This window comes from Peromyscus maniculatus, chromosome 6, assembly GCF_049852395.1.
Source record: "Peromyscus maniculatus bairdii isolate BWxNUB_F1_BW_parent chromosome 6, HU_Pman_BW_mat_3.1, whole genome shotgun sequence".
In the NCBI taxonomy this organism is placed as follows: domain Eukaryota; kingdom Metazoa; phylum Chordata; class Mammalia; order Rodentia; family Cricetidae; genus Peromyscus; species Peromyscus maniculatus.
Genome location: NC_134857.1, coordinates 79,515,639 through 79,533,602, shown reverse-complemented (window position 1 = coordinate 79,533,602; position 17,964 = coordinate 79,515,639). Strand labels below are relative to the sequence as shown.

Here is a 17,964-nt window from a genome sequence, read left to right as displayed (position 1 = left end):
GAAGAAGAAGAAGAAGAAGAAGAAGAAGAGGAAACACCCTACACCCTGATAACTTCTTTGCGGGCATCTCATCCAGTTACAGCAGGACAGGAGAAACAGAGTGTGAATGTAAGTGTTTATCGGGATGACAGATCCCTGTGAGAAACAGACCTCGTAGCAAACGAGGCTGTTCGAAATAGAGCTGTTACAAACAAATGAATCAGAGCAGTCACTGAGAGGTTAAAGTCAAAGCCATGACTGGAAGAGTGGGTGTACTTGCAGTGGGTCCTCAAGGCTGTTTCCTAATCCTCTGGCATTAAAAAGAAGCCACTGTGGAAATCAGAATCTCTTCCTTTGTAAATTCAATCCATGGCAAAGGGATTTCAGCTGTGATTGCTGAGTTTGAGAAAATCAACAGTACTTAGGATCGCGGGAATTGCCTGTCGCTGCAACTGATACCTTCCTAAGCTGTTCCATTTTGAATCAATTACCAATAAGACTCCATCCACCCCGTTGTGAGTGGAGAAGGGGAATGGGTAAAACAGAGCAGTTAGTTGTCCCTGAATCTCACTGCAGGAGGGGATTTAGGATGAGGAGGCTTTAGGTCGAATTGAATATGTAGCCACCACCCTTCAGACTTGAAATTTCTGTTCCTTACAGTAAAAAAAAAAAAAAAAAAAAAAAACAGAACATAGTGGGAAGTCTGACCATGTCCCATTCCAAAAATCATGGCTTAGAAACTCACCAAGGCTGCTCCACTGCTGTCATTGGAGCCCTCTACAGTGGGTGCCATTAAAACCACCTGGAGGCAGGAGGACAGAGACCTAAAAATGTAAACAAGCTCTTACTGCAATCCATGATCTGTTTGGGGTGTAGCAGGCAGCAAGCTCGGGATGCTCTTCCTAAAGCAGTTAAGAATCATCTCCAGAGGACGCCATAGGGAGTAGCCCTGGCAGCATGCCTGGGTTCAGAATCTAGCCAGACAGGTTAGAGTAAACTGGAGTTATAGGGTTGTAGGTATGATGTTTAATCTTTGGAGCCTTAATTTCCTGGTCTGCACAATGACAACGGAAAAAAAAAAAAAAGCAATTCTTTTTCTCTGAGAAACTAGCTCTCTAAGTGTAATAAGAGAATGATTGAGGCCTGGCTAGGTGGCTCAGTGGTTAGGAGCACATGCTGTCCTTGCAGAGGACCTGAGTTCCAGTCACAGCACACACATGGGGCCACTTACAAACCCTTGTAACTCCAGCTCTAGGGAATCTGACACTCTCTTCTGGTCTCTGAGGGCACCTGCTCATGCGCACACGCACACGCACACACACACACACACACACACACACACACACACACACACACACACATTTTAAAAATATTTAGAGAGAGTGAACAAAACTACCTGGCTTGAAAAGGCTTTTAAAAACCTGACTTGCTACAGGAGCAGCTAACTCCCTTGTCTACAGTGCCAGGGCCTGAGAGCTTGTCCTGAAAGGTCCTGGACTGCTTGAATGAGGCTCAGAAAGGCTTCACTTCTCTGTCCCTCTTCCTCAGGGAAGCTGCGTTCTCCCTCCACTGCCAGGGAACGATAGGGAGAAGGCTTGGGATGCAGCAACTTTAAAATCAAGAAGAGCAAATGATGAGCTTCTAACATCTGAAAGCAAGAAAAATGGACAAATGGGGCAGTCAGATGTGGGTTCGAGTCCAGCCTGGGCCTCCACTACTTCTCTTTTAAAAGATTCCCAAGCTCTTGCCCCTCACTGGCAGGTCTTCCTCTAATCGAATCTCTTGGTGCTGCAGAAGTGGCTCAGCATTTAAAAGCACAGGCTGCCCTCCCAAGGTCTGGGGTTCAAATCCCAGTGCCCACAGGTGGCTCACAACTGTCTGTAAGTCCAGTTCCAAGTGATCCAGTGGTCTCTTATGGCCCCCATTGGCTCTGCACACATGTGGTTCACAGATAGACACGCAGGCAAAAAACACATGCACATAGATAAAAATAAATGAATCTTTAAGTCATCCCTTGAACGTACCCCTTAACCCCTTCCCCACCACCTCTTCCTCTTCTGCCTCTCCTCTCTTCTCTTCACTCTCTCTTTTATCTTTCTCTCTCTCTTCCTCTCTCATCTTCTCTCTCTTTCCTCCCTATACACTTACTCCAGCTCAGATTTCTGAACTCAACCAAATAGCACAGTAATCCTAAATCACCGTACCCTTAACTAATTATTGCAACCTTGGGGTTCCATCAGAATCTGTTTTTGTAAAGTAATAGTCAATCCTCCTACTTCCTGTCAGGCAAGGGTTAACCTGCTAAAGACTCTGGACTGCAGGTGGGCACTAGCCAGAGAGCTCTAGTGTTAGTCTACCTCACTGCCTCTAGACACCTGCTCTGCCCCCACCCTGCCAGAACTGAGTTCTTAGGGGAGTCAGGCAGTTTGAGTGGTGCAGCCCTACCTTCCTACCCACCCCTTCCTCCTACTGCATGGCAGCCATGGATCTCCACCCTTGAACACCTCCACTTTCTCCCTTTGAACTCATCACATTCTGGCGTTTCGTCTCAGTGGAATACTGAGTAGCACAGTTTTCTTAAATTTATTTACCAAACATACTCGGACTCTGTACTGCTTACTTTTCATAGACTGTAAATGGGGTGAGGAACCAACTCTTAGAGAACAATGGGGAAATGTACACTGTCTGTCTGTAGATTATAACTTTCAGTCACTGCTCATTCATGCTAATTGTCCAACCATTGTCAACTCATGTGGGAAGAAATGACAGACAGTGAGCTACATCCTTTCTTCCTGTATGTGTGCTATCTCAGCTGGTCCTAGCAACAACCATTGGATGAATATATTTATTGCTGCTATTCCAAAGACGCAAACATTTGTGTTAAGGTGTCCAAGGTCATAGAATTAAGAAGTGTTAGGACCACAGCTCTAAAGCAAGCAATGTGACCCCAAGAAGCTGAGCTTAGAACCAGCATCCTGTGTAACTGATGCATTCATTGCACCAAACAGAAATAATAACAAGGGGCTGGAGAGATGGCTCAGTGCTTAAGAGCACTGGCTGCTCTTCCAGAGGTCCTGAGTTCAATTCTCAACAACCACTTGGTAGCTCACAACCATCTGTAATGAGATCTGATGCCCTCTCTGGCATGTGGGTATACATGCAGACAGAGCACTCATATAGATAAATAAATAAATCTTTTTTAAAAAAGAAATAACACAATAAGAGTAACTGTTTTCATATATGTACTTGCTGTATGTAAATAATTAGAAAGTGTTCTTTAAGTGTGTGTATGTATGTATGTATGTATACTTTAAATACCAACACAATGGCTGACACAGTTACATCCAATGAATGCTGCTACTTGTTATTGTTTGTATTGGGCTATGATTATCATCATCGTATTTTTATTATTTACTAAATGCTAAGCTCTCAAGAAACAAAAGCAGTGAAAACAAGGCCCTTCTTCAGCAATTTCTAGAGCAGTAATGGGTCAAGGGGAAGCAACAGAATTTGCATATCCCAGGATTATAGGAGTCCAAATAGGGTCCATGCAAAATGAGGTCATAGATGAGGGAGGGAAGCCAGCCCTGGGGTGCAGACATCTGTAAGGAAACAGGATCTCACAAGATAGAAACACGAGAAACACTGTTAGGTGTGTGCTGGTCCCAGTTTTTGCCTCTGACCCTGCCCTCAAATTCAGCTGCTATGAATAGAGGTCTTGAATGCTAAGCTGTCTTCTGATCTGTCTTGTTGACAAGCCTTTTGCCTGTTCCTAAGTTATCCTTTTAGCATTCTCACATCCCTGCCAGATCGAGATCTCAGCTTAGCAAGCTAGACATGGAAAACAGTTACTAATGCTTTCCCTCAGGCTCCAGTAGCGACATAGAGGGCAAGCGACTTCCCCGCCGCCCATTTCAATTCACCAGTGATACATTACTTTTCTCAATCTTTATTTTTCAGACACCTAGTTTTTTCTGATTATTTCTGGGAAGTGAATGAAACATAGTCAAAGTATGAATAGTTTGCATTTCCTTTCAACTCACTAGTGCCCTCGAGCCCTAGCTGGCCTTTTTCACTCAGGCATCAAACACGTAGGACTGGAAATCACCGATCTCTGATTTCTGAACATGTGATATTAATATAATATAATTTCAAGAGCTCCATGAAAGCACCTAATTTTAGCTCTAAATTTTTTTTGACCTTAGGTTGGTACTAGTGCAACGTTCCACAAACGCAGTAAAATTTCCCTCATTCCAATGATGCAAAGGGTGGGTCAAGTATTGGCCAAGGTGCATTAGGAGAAAGTGTTAATATTTAAAAAAAAAAAAAAAAAAAGCTAATGGGGGCGGTGGAATCTTGTAGCTAAAGGGGCTTCATGTTTCATTTGAAAATGATCCTCTCATCTCACAACCCAGAAATCGAGGCCTCACTAGCCGCTATGAAACAACTTTAAAACTTTCTTTCAACATTAATATGTCTGCTTTTATATCCCTATTTCCACATTAATCCCAAAGCCAGCGCTAGAATTTAAGTCCCCTGCTTTAAATGAGTCCCACCCTCTTCCTACCATAATACAGGGACATAGAATGGAATAGGGAGACTGTGTCTAAGTAAGTAAGGCTTTGTCGTAAAGTCTTTGAAAAGAATCACAGACCGCATCCTTACTTTGGTTTCTGAACCTTCTGGTCCCTTTGTCTTGGAGCCATGTTACTCTGACATATACCTTCTCTCTACCTCTAAATTTCAAACTAAACCTTTTTCTCTCTCTAAATGTTCTCTAGATACAGCCCTTCTGGGCTACACCATTAACAACAGCAACAACAAATCAAATGACTGACCAAGCTTCTGAGTTGAAAAATGTTGAATTCGGGGAGAGCATCGCGGTGCACACAGTCATCAACCCAAAATGCTTTGCCCCTTCCCACAGAGAAGACCAGTTGTGTTTTTAGGACACACCCAAGCTTAGGTCCAGGCCTTGCGGGTCTGAGGGTCTGGTGCCGGAGTTTGTCTAGGGCAGGATTTCGTTTTACCCACTAAGGCTGAGCCCTTCCTACTAATTTGGGGATTTCTAGTAGTCACTTCTCAGCCTGCTTTGTAAAGTTGAGTAGGTTCTCTTTTAAGGACGTTGCTACTTCTGTGTTCACAGTCTTCCCAAGAACAGCTGAAGGACAGTCATGTTCTGGCCCCTCTGTGCGCAGGGGGTGGAGGAGGCGAGACACAGGGGGGTTCAGAAAAGAATCTACCTATGGTAGGCAACATAACCCACAGTATGATTTTCTTCCTTTTTAAGAGACTGGCTACAATATTTACTGACCCTAGAATCACCCATTTGGAAATGGTTAAGGATTAAAAGTTCTTCAGGCCGAGGGACTCTTGGTTTCTAATTGCTAATGTTTGAAGTCAGTTTGATTCCTCGGAAATTTGTTCAGCCTGATGAAAGCAAAACTCAAATTCCCCTCAGGGCGCGAGGTGTAAGATCTTTGGGTTCCGTTGTTTCTCTTTCGTGTTGTTTGGGGAGGGGTCTGATTGTTTTGAGGGATGGCTTTTCCCAAGAGCCCTCTCACTTCTCCCGTGTGTAATTAGAGAGACAACGCGCAGGGCCCATCATTCTGGACTCCACAGTTTCAAAGGCTCAGAGCTGCTCCCCCTCACCCGACCCTCGACTCCCGACCTCCCGCGCCTGCAGCCCCGGCCCCCGCAGGCCCGCGGCGGGCGCACTGCAGCTGAGTGCACCGGTCCCAGAGCTGCGCCGAGGACCCTGCGATCCCCAACCCTCAGCACCACGGAGGCGTGCTCCACTAGCCCAGTGTGACCTACGCGGCCACTGCACACTTGTGAAGGTCACCCGAACTGCCCCAGACGCGGGTTCACAGGGAAGGATCCAATCCAGTTCCTTCCCTGGTGAAATATCAGCTGAAATTTCTTGAGAGGCTCGAAAAACCACCGCCGTTTTCCCTGTGGTGGGGAGGCTAGGGCCGCGAGATGAGGTGCGAGAAGCAAGATTAACTGTCCCCAAAGCTCTAGGTGAGTGAGGCCTTATCCTTATGCTAGGGGGACAGGGAATGGCAGAGAAAGCCGCAGCTACCGGATTCAGGGAAGTTGTCCATTTGGTTAGAAGTATACTGATGCTCCCAGGCTCCCACTAGTATCAGGACCTCTGAGAAAGGATTTATTTTCAAGTTTTTGTTTCTCTGTTTTGTTGTATTTGTTTTGTTGAGACAATGTCTCACTCAGCCCTGGTCGGGCCCAAAATATATAAAGACCAAACTGGCCTTGAACTCACGTAGGTCCGACTGCCTCTGCCTCCTGATTACTGGGGTGAAAGGCGAACATCCCCATGCTGATATATCCAGGAGTTTGTTCGCTTGCTTGCTTGTTTTCTTAAGGTCTCATCCTATAAAGTATGTGGCAGTTTTCTGCACCATCTCAGCTAAGCCTTGACAACTATGGAGAAAGATAAGAAGGGAGAAAGAGGGAGAGGAGAGAGAGAGAGAGAAGAAAAAGAAAGAAAAGAAATAGAAGACAACTAGGGGATGCATTTCTACAAGTGTTTCATGAGTTTTTTTAATTAATTTTCCCAATTTGCAATGCTTATCTCAACTCAATAAAGTATAATTATTATCCAGACTTCTCTTATTCCATTTGCTTCCTACTTGGGTAGGGAGTTGAAATTATTCTTTAGAATTGAAAGTAACATTCTATCCATACAATTAAATGACTGAGGAAGAAAACTTGCTGCTGGTGGCTGGTGTTGTTTTTAATCACATTTATACAACTTCATTTTCTGATATTTCTCTTCAAATTTGTTCAAAATCGTTGAGTGGGTCTAAGAAATAAATGAAAACACTCAGTATCTAGAAGTTTCATGTCTCAAATTCTCTAGAATTTAAAATATAGATAAAATTGATAAAACTTTTCTTTCTCAAATGTTGTGTTTCCAATCTGTTAAACTGGCTAAACCCACACACATAAATACACACACACACACACACACACACACACACACACACACACACACACGTGTGCATGGGGGTGGAGGGAGAGAGAAGCTTTTTTACATATAGATAAAATATTATCTATATCCCACCATTCAGGGATGGGTCTGAGGTTTGTTGTCTTGAATTCACAGGGTGCTGTGGTGTTCATATGCATAAACTTGTACTTTTTTTTTACACCTTTATAAAAGGGCAAAGCTGGATAGTAGTTTGTTTGTTCATTTGTTTTAAACACCGAGTCCATGTAGAGATTGCCTGTTTTCACTTCTGATATCAAAAGCTGCTTAGCAGTTTGTACTCAACAAAACACCCAGCCTCTAAGTGAGGCCATTAATGGTGCTGAATAAACGTTGATTAGTCCTCTCCAGTTGCTTAAATTCCGCACCTCTTCCATTTCACAGCAGGTCCTCCCCACCAAGTCTCATTTTCCGCCCGGATGCTTGGAGCAAGGGCCTCACTTAAATTAACTAATGATTATCTTTCCCCAAAGAAGTGTAAACAGACCTGATTTATAAATTTGCTAATTGCCCTTCCCAGTGCAGAGCCGGGGAGTATCTCAATCATGTGCATATAAAATTCCAGGCTTACTAGAAACCAGAAAAGGCAGAGTCAAAATAAACCCTGTGCGTGAGAGGGGCCAAGAGATTCCACAGTCAACAGTTCCCTGGTTTGCCCTTCTTTTCCAAAAAGTCTAAACTTAAGCCTTAGACGGGAGGGTGGTTTCAATAATATCTATTGAATTGGTTTGGCTTTTGAAAGTTAAAAAAAAAAAAATCAGCAATACTTCCAGGGCACCCATCAGATGGATTTCTGTATTTCCAAGTTGGAGAAAGAAAAGTGACATACACATATTTTTAATATAACTCCATTTGTTCTAAGTATCAGAAGAGCATTCTACTGGGGTCCATGGTTAAAATCGCCAAAGAATTTACCTCTCCTATTAATACTGTGATTTTTGTTTTTTGGTTTGTTTGTTTGTTTGTTTGTTTGTTGCCAATAGTCTTGCTGTGGTAGATCTGGAATATTCAGCGTGTTAATGAGAGCCATGAATGTCATAGGGTAGGCTAGAGCAAACAGCAGTTAGGTCTTCTGTACTGCGTTGCGTTTGCTTTGCCTTTCTCTCTGCCTTTGTCTAGTTCTACGGGTGCGATTAAAGATGAGGGGTGCACTTCCGTTAGGTTTGTGGCCACACGCAAAGAAACTGTACGGAGAAGCAGGGAACACACCTCTCTATCACTGAGTTTCGTCGGGTTGACCCTCAGATTGGGGCGCTTCAGCTCATCTTTCACTCACTCCACACAGGCTATATTTATTAAAGATATTTTATACCAATAATTTTCTTTCATAATTAAAATTTTGCAGCTTTGGGGGTTATTGATATGAGGATGCATGGGGTGTAAGAAAAACGTCGTCATGGGGGTCTATGTCAGCTTAGTTTCTGCCTGAGTTCCACCCCGAGAAATTTAATTCCTCCCTCCCTGCAAAAAAAACGTCACCCTATGAAATTTTCTTTCTGGGAATTTCATCTACAAAATCAGTAAACCCAAAGTGACTAGCTGTAAACTCCAAAGCATTGTTCGACGAGAAACGTAAGAAACCCGGCGATGAAGAATCCAGGGAAAACTGAATTCTGAATTTCAAAGGCCCTAGTTTGTGCGCGGATTTGCATAGGGAAGCCTTTGTCCGTCATTAGGTTTGCACTGGGCGAGGGAGGGGAGTCTGAGATGCCCTGTGGGCTGTAGGCTAGAGGTGTTTGAGCGAAGCTTCCGAATCCCGTGGCGGCGGCGTAGTGGATGCGTTATGCAGTCCAGTTGGTCAGCCCTGAGCCTAGCGGACTAGTTTGGGAAGCTTGAGGATGGGGGTAACTACTAAGGAATTAACCACAGCAAGGTCCACTTGGCTGCCAGTCGCAGGAAACTCTGGCCATCTAAATTTCCCCGTTCTCTGGCCTCGCGGCTGCCTAGCAGTTTACTATCGTTATTTCTTGGAGATGGACTGAGTTAGGATTACTCCGCTTTTCCCGATGACTTCTCCCACCACTGGGATTTGACATAGCGTCCCCATAACCAATGCCTATTGCGTAGTAGCGAATAACCGGACGCGCTCGCTCTCCAAGCCCCGTGCATGCACAGACGCTGGCCTTCATCACTATCTGACCCGCGTTCGGAAAAAAAACCACTCTTGGCCCTCGTTCTCCAGTGAACAAGTATCCTCTCCAACCAACGACAGATTCGGTCCTTACCTTCTCCTTTGCTTCTTCACAAAAGATCACTTACCAAAGCGGCAGCCTCTGAGGAAGGCCGTTTTGACCCGCAAACTTTCAGGCCCACTTAATTCCTTGTCTGGTGCGGGCCGCACCCTGGATGCCCGCCGCTTGCGTGTCAGGAGCAGCGAGCGCAGCCAGCGCAGCACGGAGGAGTCACAGTCCCATGCGCAGCCCTCGACCCCAGTCAGACCCTCAGCAGCTGCTTAGGGTTCTGCCCTCCTTACCCCGGCCATCTGAACCCGGGTTGGGTCTTGGCTGGTGCTTGACATTAATATTCTCTCCGCTGACATCCAGCTCATCCCTCTGTATCCGTTTCTTAAACGTCAGTGCCCAGTCACTTCCTCCTTTTCTTCCCATTTCCCTATTGGGAATGGGGTGGGTAACGTCGGGGTGGAGGTCTCAGTTTTGTTCTGAGCAAACAAGCAATACACTAGGAGACTAATGCATGTGACCGGCCTCGGTGGTAACTCCGAGCGAACTAGGAACAAAATAAAGTACTCTGGGGCAGCGGAGGTTTCCGCTTGGGCTTTTCTCCTGTCTCGTTTCCCGGGGGTTTGAGTGCGTGGATGCAAACGAAAAGGTTAAGAAGTTCTGCTTATCCACGTGTGCCCGGAGTGTGTCTATCCGCCCGAGTGTGCTTGAGTGGGCCTGCTTGTACCTGCCCACCCGCGAGGGATGCCGCCTCCTTAGGCCGGCAGAACCCGGGCTGGCCGCGAGGCCTTGGGCCTGCAAGGCTGGAAAAGGAGAAATTCCTTCCCAGAAGGTTTGAATTATTTCGCTCCGCAGGAGACCGGGCCTTAGCCGCACTCCGCTGAAGATTCGGGCGGGAAATGTCCCCGGCCAGACGTGGGGGGAAGGAAGGCCAGGGGAGCGTCGGATGGGTCCGAGCGAGCGCAGAGGGCGCCGCCGCGCGCCCGAAATACATTTTCAAGGCCGCAGCAGCCACAGCAGCTGTTCAGCCGATCCTAAGTGAAAAGTTTTTTTTCTGTTGAGCTTTGCCAGGGGCCAGGGCTTTGAGACTCCCTCCTGTTGGTGGCCTCTAAGTCCTAGAGGCTCCTCCAAAAGACGGGGTATGAGGGAGCTAGTGCCAACCAGAGAATAAGGCAAGAGTGTGCCGAAGCCCCGCAGGCCTAGAGATCTGGGAGGCTGCAAGCCTTCGGTGGAAGTTTTTAAAGTAAATATCGTGTCCCCTGACCAGCGAGTTGCCTGCCCAGTGGAGGCCTTGGCTGGCTGGTCCCCCCCCGCCCCCCACTGCTACATATTGGCGCCCCAGGCTTCGGGTGCTCAGGCGCCAACTAAAGCCAATGTTGTCCAGACCCAGGAAGAAAATCCGGGTTCTGAAAGAGCAAACGGTCGGCGACCCTCCGAATTAAAGTTTGCTTTACAGTTCCACGTTTCCAGTTCAAGGTGGGCCCCGGGTTGTCTCAGGGTCCTGTTGGTTTCAGGCACGTGTAGGGCTGACCGAAAATAGTTGAGTCGGTCAAAGAGAAGATGGCGAGAACAACATATATAGCTGCTTTGGCCTGATGCGTATTTAATCATGCCCCAGGCCCGGGGCAGTTTGGGTTTTATTTTGTATTTATTTTCTCCCTTTGCCTAAGACGAGCGACCAACACCGCAACCTCTCCCGCCCTCACAGAGAAAAGATGAATTGTGAAACCCAGTAGGGGAAAGACCCTACTCTGGACAAGGATAGGCCTCCTAAACAATTCCTCTGCATGTCTCTAAAGGTGGCCCTGGCCGGGGGTCAGGGTACTATACTAGAGGAGGGGGGAAGCTACAGTGCCCCCAATTTCTGCCCACGATTTCTACAGTTGGGTCCAGAGTGGGCAGCTGGGACACCAGGGCTCAGCACATCTCCGCACCAAGGGGCCCTTTTTCCTGAAGGATGGTTTCTCATTTCAAGTTCAGAGAAGAAGAAAGCCTTGAAGCCATTGCCAGAGTCCCAACCCGAGGGCCCTGTCTGCCCAAGGCCATGCTGGGTCACTTGGTGCTCTTAGTTTGGGATTCCTGCTCCTGAAGCCTTGCCCACAAATACACTTCGCTGTTTTCTAACCCCGACGTATCCCATGCCTTTTTAAAAACAAGTGATAAAATAGTGGGACAAAGTGAGCTGTGTCGCTAAGGTTAGCTCTAAAGCCTCTTTGCCAGGCAGGAATTACTGACTACTAAACAAAATTCTGGAGACTGGCTCCCCACGTTCATGTGTCTGTGTCTGGAATAGTCTCTTTTCCAGATCCCCTCTCTTTGCTCCCCTTACTTCCGGCTGAGAAGGATATCAGAAGGGTAAAGCTGTGAACTATGTCGGTGTTTTTGACCCCACATGCTGGCCCTTTTGAACATAAGACCCTAGACACACTCCCAGCAACCTAGATTCTCCCCAGAGAAAAGCACCCTTGACAAGACATCAGTCTTGCTAAGCCGAGTAATTTCTCCCTTCTCCTCTGTCAGGGAAAGAAAATAAAAGTGACTCCCAAATCGAAAGTTGTCAGAAGGCCTGCAAGACGGTTCACTAACTAACTATACGCTGCCTTAGCGAAATTCTCCCAACAGATACATTCAGAGAGGAACCGGGCTCTCTCAAAAGCAGAGATGCACATTAGCCATGCGTTGCATCCTGGGTTGGCCACGCAGCAGTCCGAGTGGACCTGCCCTCTCTCCTAAACAGAGAAAGTCGTGGATGGACGAAATAAATCTCCTTTTAATTTTCTTTTCATCGACTAATAAAAATAATTCCCCAGCACTAAACCGAAATTCCGTAACGGGCCGCAAGAACACGGAGAATTCATAAAACGCTGTCTCCGCGGGTCTCTGGCTAATCGCGTTATTATTAGCCTCGGGAGCGTGGAAACTGAACTGTCAGTGCCGAAAGAGAAAATGTAAGCGACAGCTGTCTCTCTTCGGGCTTTGGCCAGCTTTTAGGCCAGGATCCCCGAGCTCTTGAGCCTTCTGGCTGCTCCTATCCCTGTGTGGGCGACTGCCGACTCTCCTCCCTCTCCCAAGTCGTAGGACCTGGGGTCTACTCCTGGATCCTAGCTGGTTCGCAGGGACACCTCCTGCACGGCGTTAGAATTCTGGACTGAACATGCTATTTGCTGAAAATACTCTCAAGCGGCTGAACCAAGTTGTGTTTGTGTGCGCGCTTACAGGCTTCTGACAACAGCTGTTGCCCCGGGCTGCTTCGCACTGTTGAAATCTTGGCACTTAATACAAATGTGAGGCTGTTTTTCCCCCCTCCCAGAGTTCTGTTAAAATACACACATTGACATCCGCCTTGAGTTTTAAGTATTATGTGCCCATTATATGTGTGTAATATGGGTAGAAGATCCAAGACAAATTAATTGAAACACCCACCCACCCAAATACAGAGATGTGAGCACTGAAGAAAGACCTAAGTCTCAGGATACAGTGTCTAATATGTCTTCAGTGGGGGCAGAAATACAGTTATACTCCACCAACTAAGCTTAGATGGGACAGAAACTAAGTGAGAAAAAAACGGAGCGTTTCCCATGGCAGCAGCATGGGCTTCACCAGTCAACGTTCGGGAGCTCTCAGATGCAAGTCTCAAATCTACTGGGCTCTTTCCCCAGGGTCTTGACTGCGTTCTTCCGAACCCAGGGGCCCGCAGCCCTGCAGAGTGGCCGCCTCGAAATGCTGCTTGCTCTCTGCTACAAGAGAACGGAATGAACGCAAGTAGGCCTGCTTGAAATTGGCGATTAAAATGCAAGGCTCGGGCCAGCCCCCCAAATTGGTTCCGGCGAATTTAGGGAGGCTCAAGGCATATTTATGCCAAGAAAAAGAAACCCACGTCGGAGCGAGGCAGGGAGTCAGCGGGCAGGGCCTCTCTCCACACGCGGGGATATCATTTGGTGTTTCCTCGTCCACCCGCCTCCCCACACACTCACCCGGGTGGGGCTCCAGGCCGTGTGTCGCCGGGTCGTCTGTGTCTCCGAGTGGGCCTGCGGGACTCAGCGCCTCCATGGACAGGTCCAGCCCCTTCTCCTCCCAGTCTCGCAGCTTCCGCTTTTTATTTGAGCCGATCAAGGCTTCAACGGAGAAGGCATGTGCTCGGGAGCTCAGGGCGACTGCAGATCTTCTCCTTTCACTCATTTTTAGCCGCCCGCACCCGGGTCCCCTCTCGCCCGCGCTCTACTGAGCTGGCAGCCCCGCGGCCGCACGCTCGGAGCGCCTGCCCGGCCGGGCCCTGAAGAGGCGGCGGCGCGGCGGCCGAAGCTGGGGCGGAGGCTCCGCGGGTGATCTGCGCCCTCCCTCGGTGTCCTCCCCCGCCCTCGACTGCCGGATCAGACCGGTGCCCCCAGCTACCCTAGCCTCTAGGAACGAGCGCCCGGAACGCCGCCCGCTCGCTGCATGGGCGCTGAGTCCAGTTTCCCACCCACCCGGGCAGGCGCTCACAAGCCTTGCAGACAGGACTTCATCTTTCTTTCTTTTTTCCTTTTCTTTCTTTCTTTCTTTTTTTTATTCTCCCCCTCTCTCTCCTCCCGCTTCCTTTTTCACCTCCCTCTCCCCCCTTCCCCTCTCGGTCTTCCCGTCCTTCCCCTGATCCAAACTTCTGGGAAACTTTTTCCCCCCTGAATTCCTCCCTTCCCGAGGAACAGGGGGTAGGCAGTGAGCTCCTGTCCGAGGGGTGAGGGAGAAGGGAGGGGGGAGAAAGAAAAAGACGGAGAGGAGGGAAAGCCAGCCCCCAACCAATGGCAAGAAGGGAACAAGAGAAACCTCGAGAGCTCCGGCCAATGAGGAGGAGGGAGAGACTGAGGCTAGGGCCAAAGCTCAGCGCTGGCTATCCCGGGGATGCTTCCCCGCCAACTTTAACCCCTGGCTTCCCGGTGCCGGACCGGTTCCTCTGGGGGGAGGAGGGCAGTCGGAACCGCTGAAAGTCAAGCTCTGACCTTTGCCTTTATCGACTCGACTAAACCACAAATCCAGATAACAAATCTGTACGTTTTCCTTCCAAATTCTCTGCGTTCCCTCCCGTAGACCTGGCTACTCGTAGCCAATTTAGATGCAAATCTGGAAACTCGGTGCTGTGACAAAATGCCAACCTGACCCCCTCCCCAACAAAAAGGCAGAGTAGGTTTCTGATCACGACACCATTGCCCCCCCCCACCCCAGGAGTTTTGAGATCTGCCCAAATTTGTCAACACAGGTCCCTACTCTGTTCCAGATCATTTTTTTTTCTGAGCGGTTCTAGTTCCGGCAAAACGAAACAAACAAAAAAGTCCTGTTGCCATCTTAAGTCTTATAAGCGAACATTTCAAGACTTGACCCTCCTTCCTGCTCTACCTGATGAAGGGAGGAGAAGGGCCGCTGGGGCGTAAGAGACCAGCTTGGTGCGCTGAGTTTACCGCGGGTTCTGCAAGCTTACACTGCAGGACTGGGCCCGCACCACACAAATAGTAACTTTCCTAGCGCAGCGCACTCTGAGCTGCGCTTCGCCTATTCCGGGCTCTTATTCCAGAGAACTCATAGCGGGTACCGGAAGAGAGCAGCTAAGAATTTTGATGGCTGAGAAAGAAGCCTTTCAAAATTCTCCTCAGCTCCAGAACTTGGCTCTCGTCGCTTACTATGTACCTTCGCGCATCCCTCCCCCAACCTTAAATCTTTCAGGACAGTTCATTCACCACAGATAGCTAAGGAGCTTAAAATCCAACGTTCCCCACCCCTCTTACTGTCCACTGCTTCACAGGTTATTATGAATGGCATAGTCCCACCCTACCCCCTCCCGCAACACAGACTTATAACGAGAAAGCTCGGGAGTCCTGCCAGGCAAATAAATAAATAAACAAACAAACAAATAAATAAATGTCTTATATTTCGGGGGGCAGAGGCCTAAAAGCCTCATTTTTCCCATTCCAAAGTACTGGTCAAAACAATTCAATCCTGGGGCTATGGCTGCGGGACGGCTGAAAGCTTACCACGCACTGGGAGGCCCGGCAAAAAGAGTCTAGCCAGGCACTGAGAAAGGTCTGAGGAGTTAAGTTTAGGTGAAGGGGGTGCAAGGCATGTGAGTAGCTCCTAAGAACCACTTACTGAGGTAAGAAGTAAAGGAAGGCTGTGTCCCTTCTGAAAGGCCACACTCTCCTGCCTGCCACAAGGACCAAGGAAATTTAGTTCTTTCTGTTATCATGGAGAGCCCCTGCTGCTGCTGCTGCTGCTGCTGCTGCTGCTGCTGCTGCTGCTGCTGCTGCTGCTGCTGGAAGCCACAAGCACGTGGTGAATGTGCATTGGCCTTTTGAGAGGTAAGCTTATAGTTCTTTTTTTGAATTTCCCTCGAATTGTGTTCCAGCCTAGACAAGCGCACAGCACATACAGAGGGGCTGGTGGGTGTGTTTCCACTAGTCCTGTGCTCCAGGACCTCCCTGGAGTCTTCCTCTCTGGCTTTGGAAGTCCACAGGCAGCAAGGAGAAGAATTTACCATGTCTGGAAAGGCAGGTCCTCCTGTGGTTGTCCCTGCAGATTCTGAGAAGCGAGGGTCAAGGTGCCCTTACCAACCAGCATTTCTTGCAGGAACTGTGGCTGAAAGTGACCAGAGCTAAGGCAAACCAGGAGTCCTGTAAATCCCTTCCCCAGCAGCTTAAGCCTTGCTCTAGGCTTCTGGTCTCATAGGGCCTCTCAGAACCCCTCATGGTGCCTCTCAGAACTCTATGGCTAGGAGCCAGCCTAGATCAGGCTTAGTGTGAAAGCTATGTGTCATCTTCTGGGCTTTCCCAGCTCTTTCCTCCACTCCATTGTCCCCCATCTCTCTTTGAAAGCCTCTTTCTATTCTTTGAAAGGAAGGCCTGGCTTGGACTGAGAAATGGTTACACCATACAGGGCAGAGACCCTCTGTGAACTCTCGTTAGTGCTGCCATGGCCCCCCTCCCACTACCTTGAGCCAAAAAAAGGGGCCTTGGAGTGATGAGCTGACTCGGTCATTCGGGTGCTGGCCATCATCAGGCCCAACAACCTGTGTTTGATCCCTGTGGCCTACAGGGCGAAAGGAGAGTGCCAATGTCTGCAAAATTGTCCTCTGACCTCCCTGTGTGCACCATGGCATGTGCATGTGTGAGTACACATGTGTGTGCACACTCACAGAGCCCGCAGAAATGGCAATTTTTAAAAATGTGAAGAGGCCTTTTAATCATTCATCAGTCCAAATGTAGGTCCAACAGCATGAGCCCACCCATATGGCAAGCCACAGGGGGAAAAAAATGTCCCAGAAACAAAGAAGTAGCAGCAGTTGCCTCCAAGGTACGAATCTACATCCCAGTCCACAGCTTATGCTCAGCAGTCACTGCGCCTCCTCTTCAAGCCACAACAACCCTATCCCATATTCACTCACACTCTAGAGTCGCAAATTAAGCCACAAAAACCAATCCCATAAAAGCGAAGACAAGCAGATTTGGAACCAATGAGAAAACTGACGTTTCCCCCCAAAGTAACCGGGAGAGTCTGTAACATTCTGTGTCCCCCATTGGATTTAATCTAATCTACCCCCTTAGGGGTGTGCACTCCTTGGTGTAAAAATCAGGTTGATAGGGGCATGGGGGGGATTAAACAAGGTGGTTTGATATGCTTGGCTTGGGTACACACTGAAGAGTCAACAGGCAGGAGAGGAGAGGGAGATGTGGGGTTAACTAATTTGGACATGGGCTGCTGTGTGGTTTTCTTCTATTGATTGTTCAAAGGGCTTCGAAAACCTTCCTTTGTGGCCTTAGTTTCTTTCTCTTTTAACCTTTAGGGATAAGAAGGGGCCCCCAGTTTTGAGGCTCATATCTAGGCATTTTCCAGGCATCCCAGCTGCAGGCTCCACCTTGTGACCTGAGCAGATTCAACAGGCTGTAATTCCACCTCGGGTCTATTTCAGGCCCAAAACCAAGCCAGAGGGACTAGCCCAGCTCCTGCTTGAGTGCAAGAAAGAAGAAGAAAGGGTGTTAAACCCTGAAAAGCCAGAGGCGCTTCCCTAGGAGTCACTGAACAGCAGAAGGGACAAACGTGGAAATGAGCTCTTGGCCTAGCCTTGACAAGGGACACCAGGAAGGAAAGGGCACCACAGAGACTGCTCTCCTCACACTGACCCAGCCCAGTCACCAGAATTTCAGAGGTAAAACCAGAGTTCAGCAGCAACAGGACAAGAATCATAAAGAAAAAACGGGCATCCCCAGAAATGGAGCTCCCACCCCACGCACATTCTCCCAGCACATTTCTCTTCCTCTTGTTACAGCACACTAAATACCACCTTAAATCTCTCTCCTCTCTTCCTCCTGTTACAGCACACTAAATACCACCTTAAACGGCTCTCTACTAACGCTTCGGTGCTGAAGTGACCCACCAGCCGGCTTTGATTTCGGGGAATTTTGAGCAAGTAATTGAAAACAAAGTTAAGAACAACTGGCCAGCAGGACAAGTTAGGCTTCCCCTAAACACGTGGGAAGGACATTCTGGGCGGGCAAGGGGATTGTAATGAACTTGGCCATCAGGGGAGGTGTAAAATATTATGAGGCGACTATGGGGTGGGAAAAAATCATGGAGACTCTAAGGTGAGATATGCCTGGTGATCGGGGGCCACTTCAACCCCAAACTGTGTGACCTTAGGCAAGTCGATTAACAGGCTAGGACCTCAGTTTCCCTTCTCCAGAGTGCAGAGGTCTAAATGATTTGCAGCTGAGAATATATACTAAGGGGGCAGAAGCCCAGCAAACCTATTCTGGCTGAGATAAAATCTTC

The 17,964-nt window shown here is 48.3% G+C and overlaps 2 protein-coding genes across 3 annotated transcripts in view; one reads left to right on the top strand and one right to left on the bottom strand.

The window, feature by feature from the left end:
- The window catches only part of Tbx15 (T-box transcription factor 15), a 108,092-nt gene extending 94,360 nt beyond the window's left edge, over positions 1-13,732 (bottom strand). The window contains exon 1 of one of the 2 annotated variants that reach the window (XM_006985634.4): positions 13,146-13,732. In XM_006985634.4, the coding sequence (XP_006985696.1) occupies positions 13,146-13,350 (205 nt within the window). In that variant the 5' untranslated portion in view covers positions 13,351-13,732. Of the gene's footprint in view, positions 1-9,250; positions 10,407-13,145 lie in introns of those variants that run through there. The other variant, XM_076574708.1, reaches the window with a different exon arrangement.
- Positions 1-17,964, top strand: part of LOC143273932 (2-Hydroxyacid oxidase 2-like) — a 393,436-nt gene that overhangs the window by 6,529 nt on the left and 368,943 nt on the right. The gene's annotated exons all lie outside the window — the stretch shown is intronic.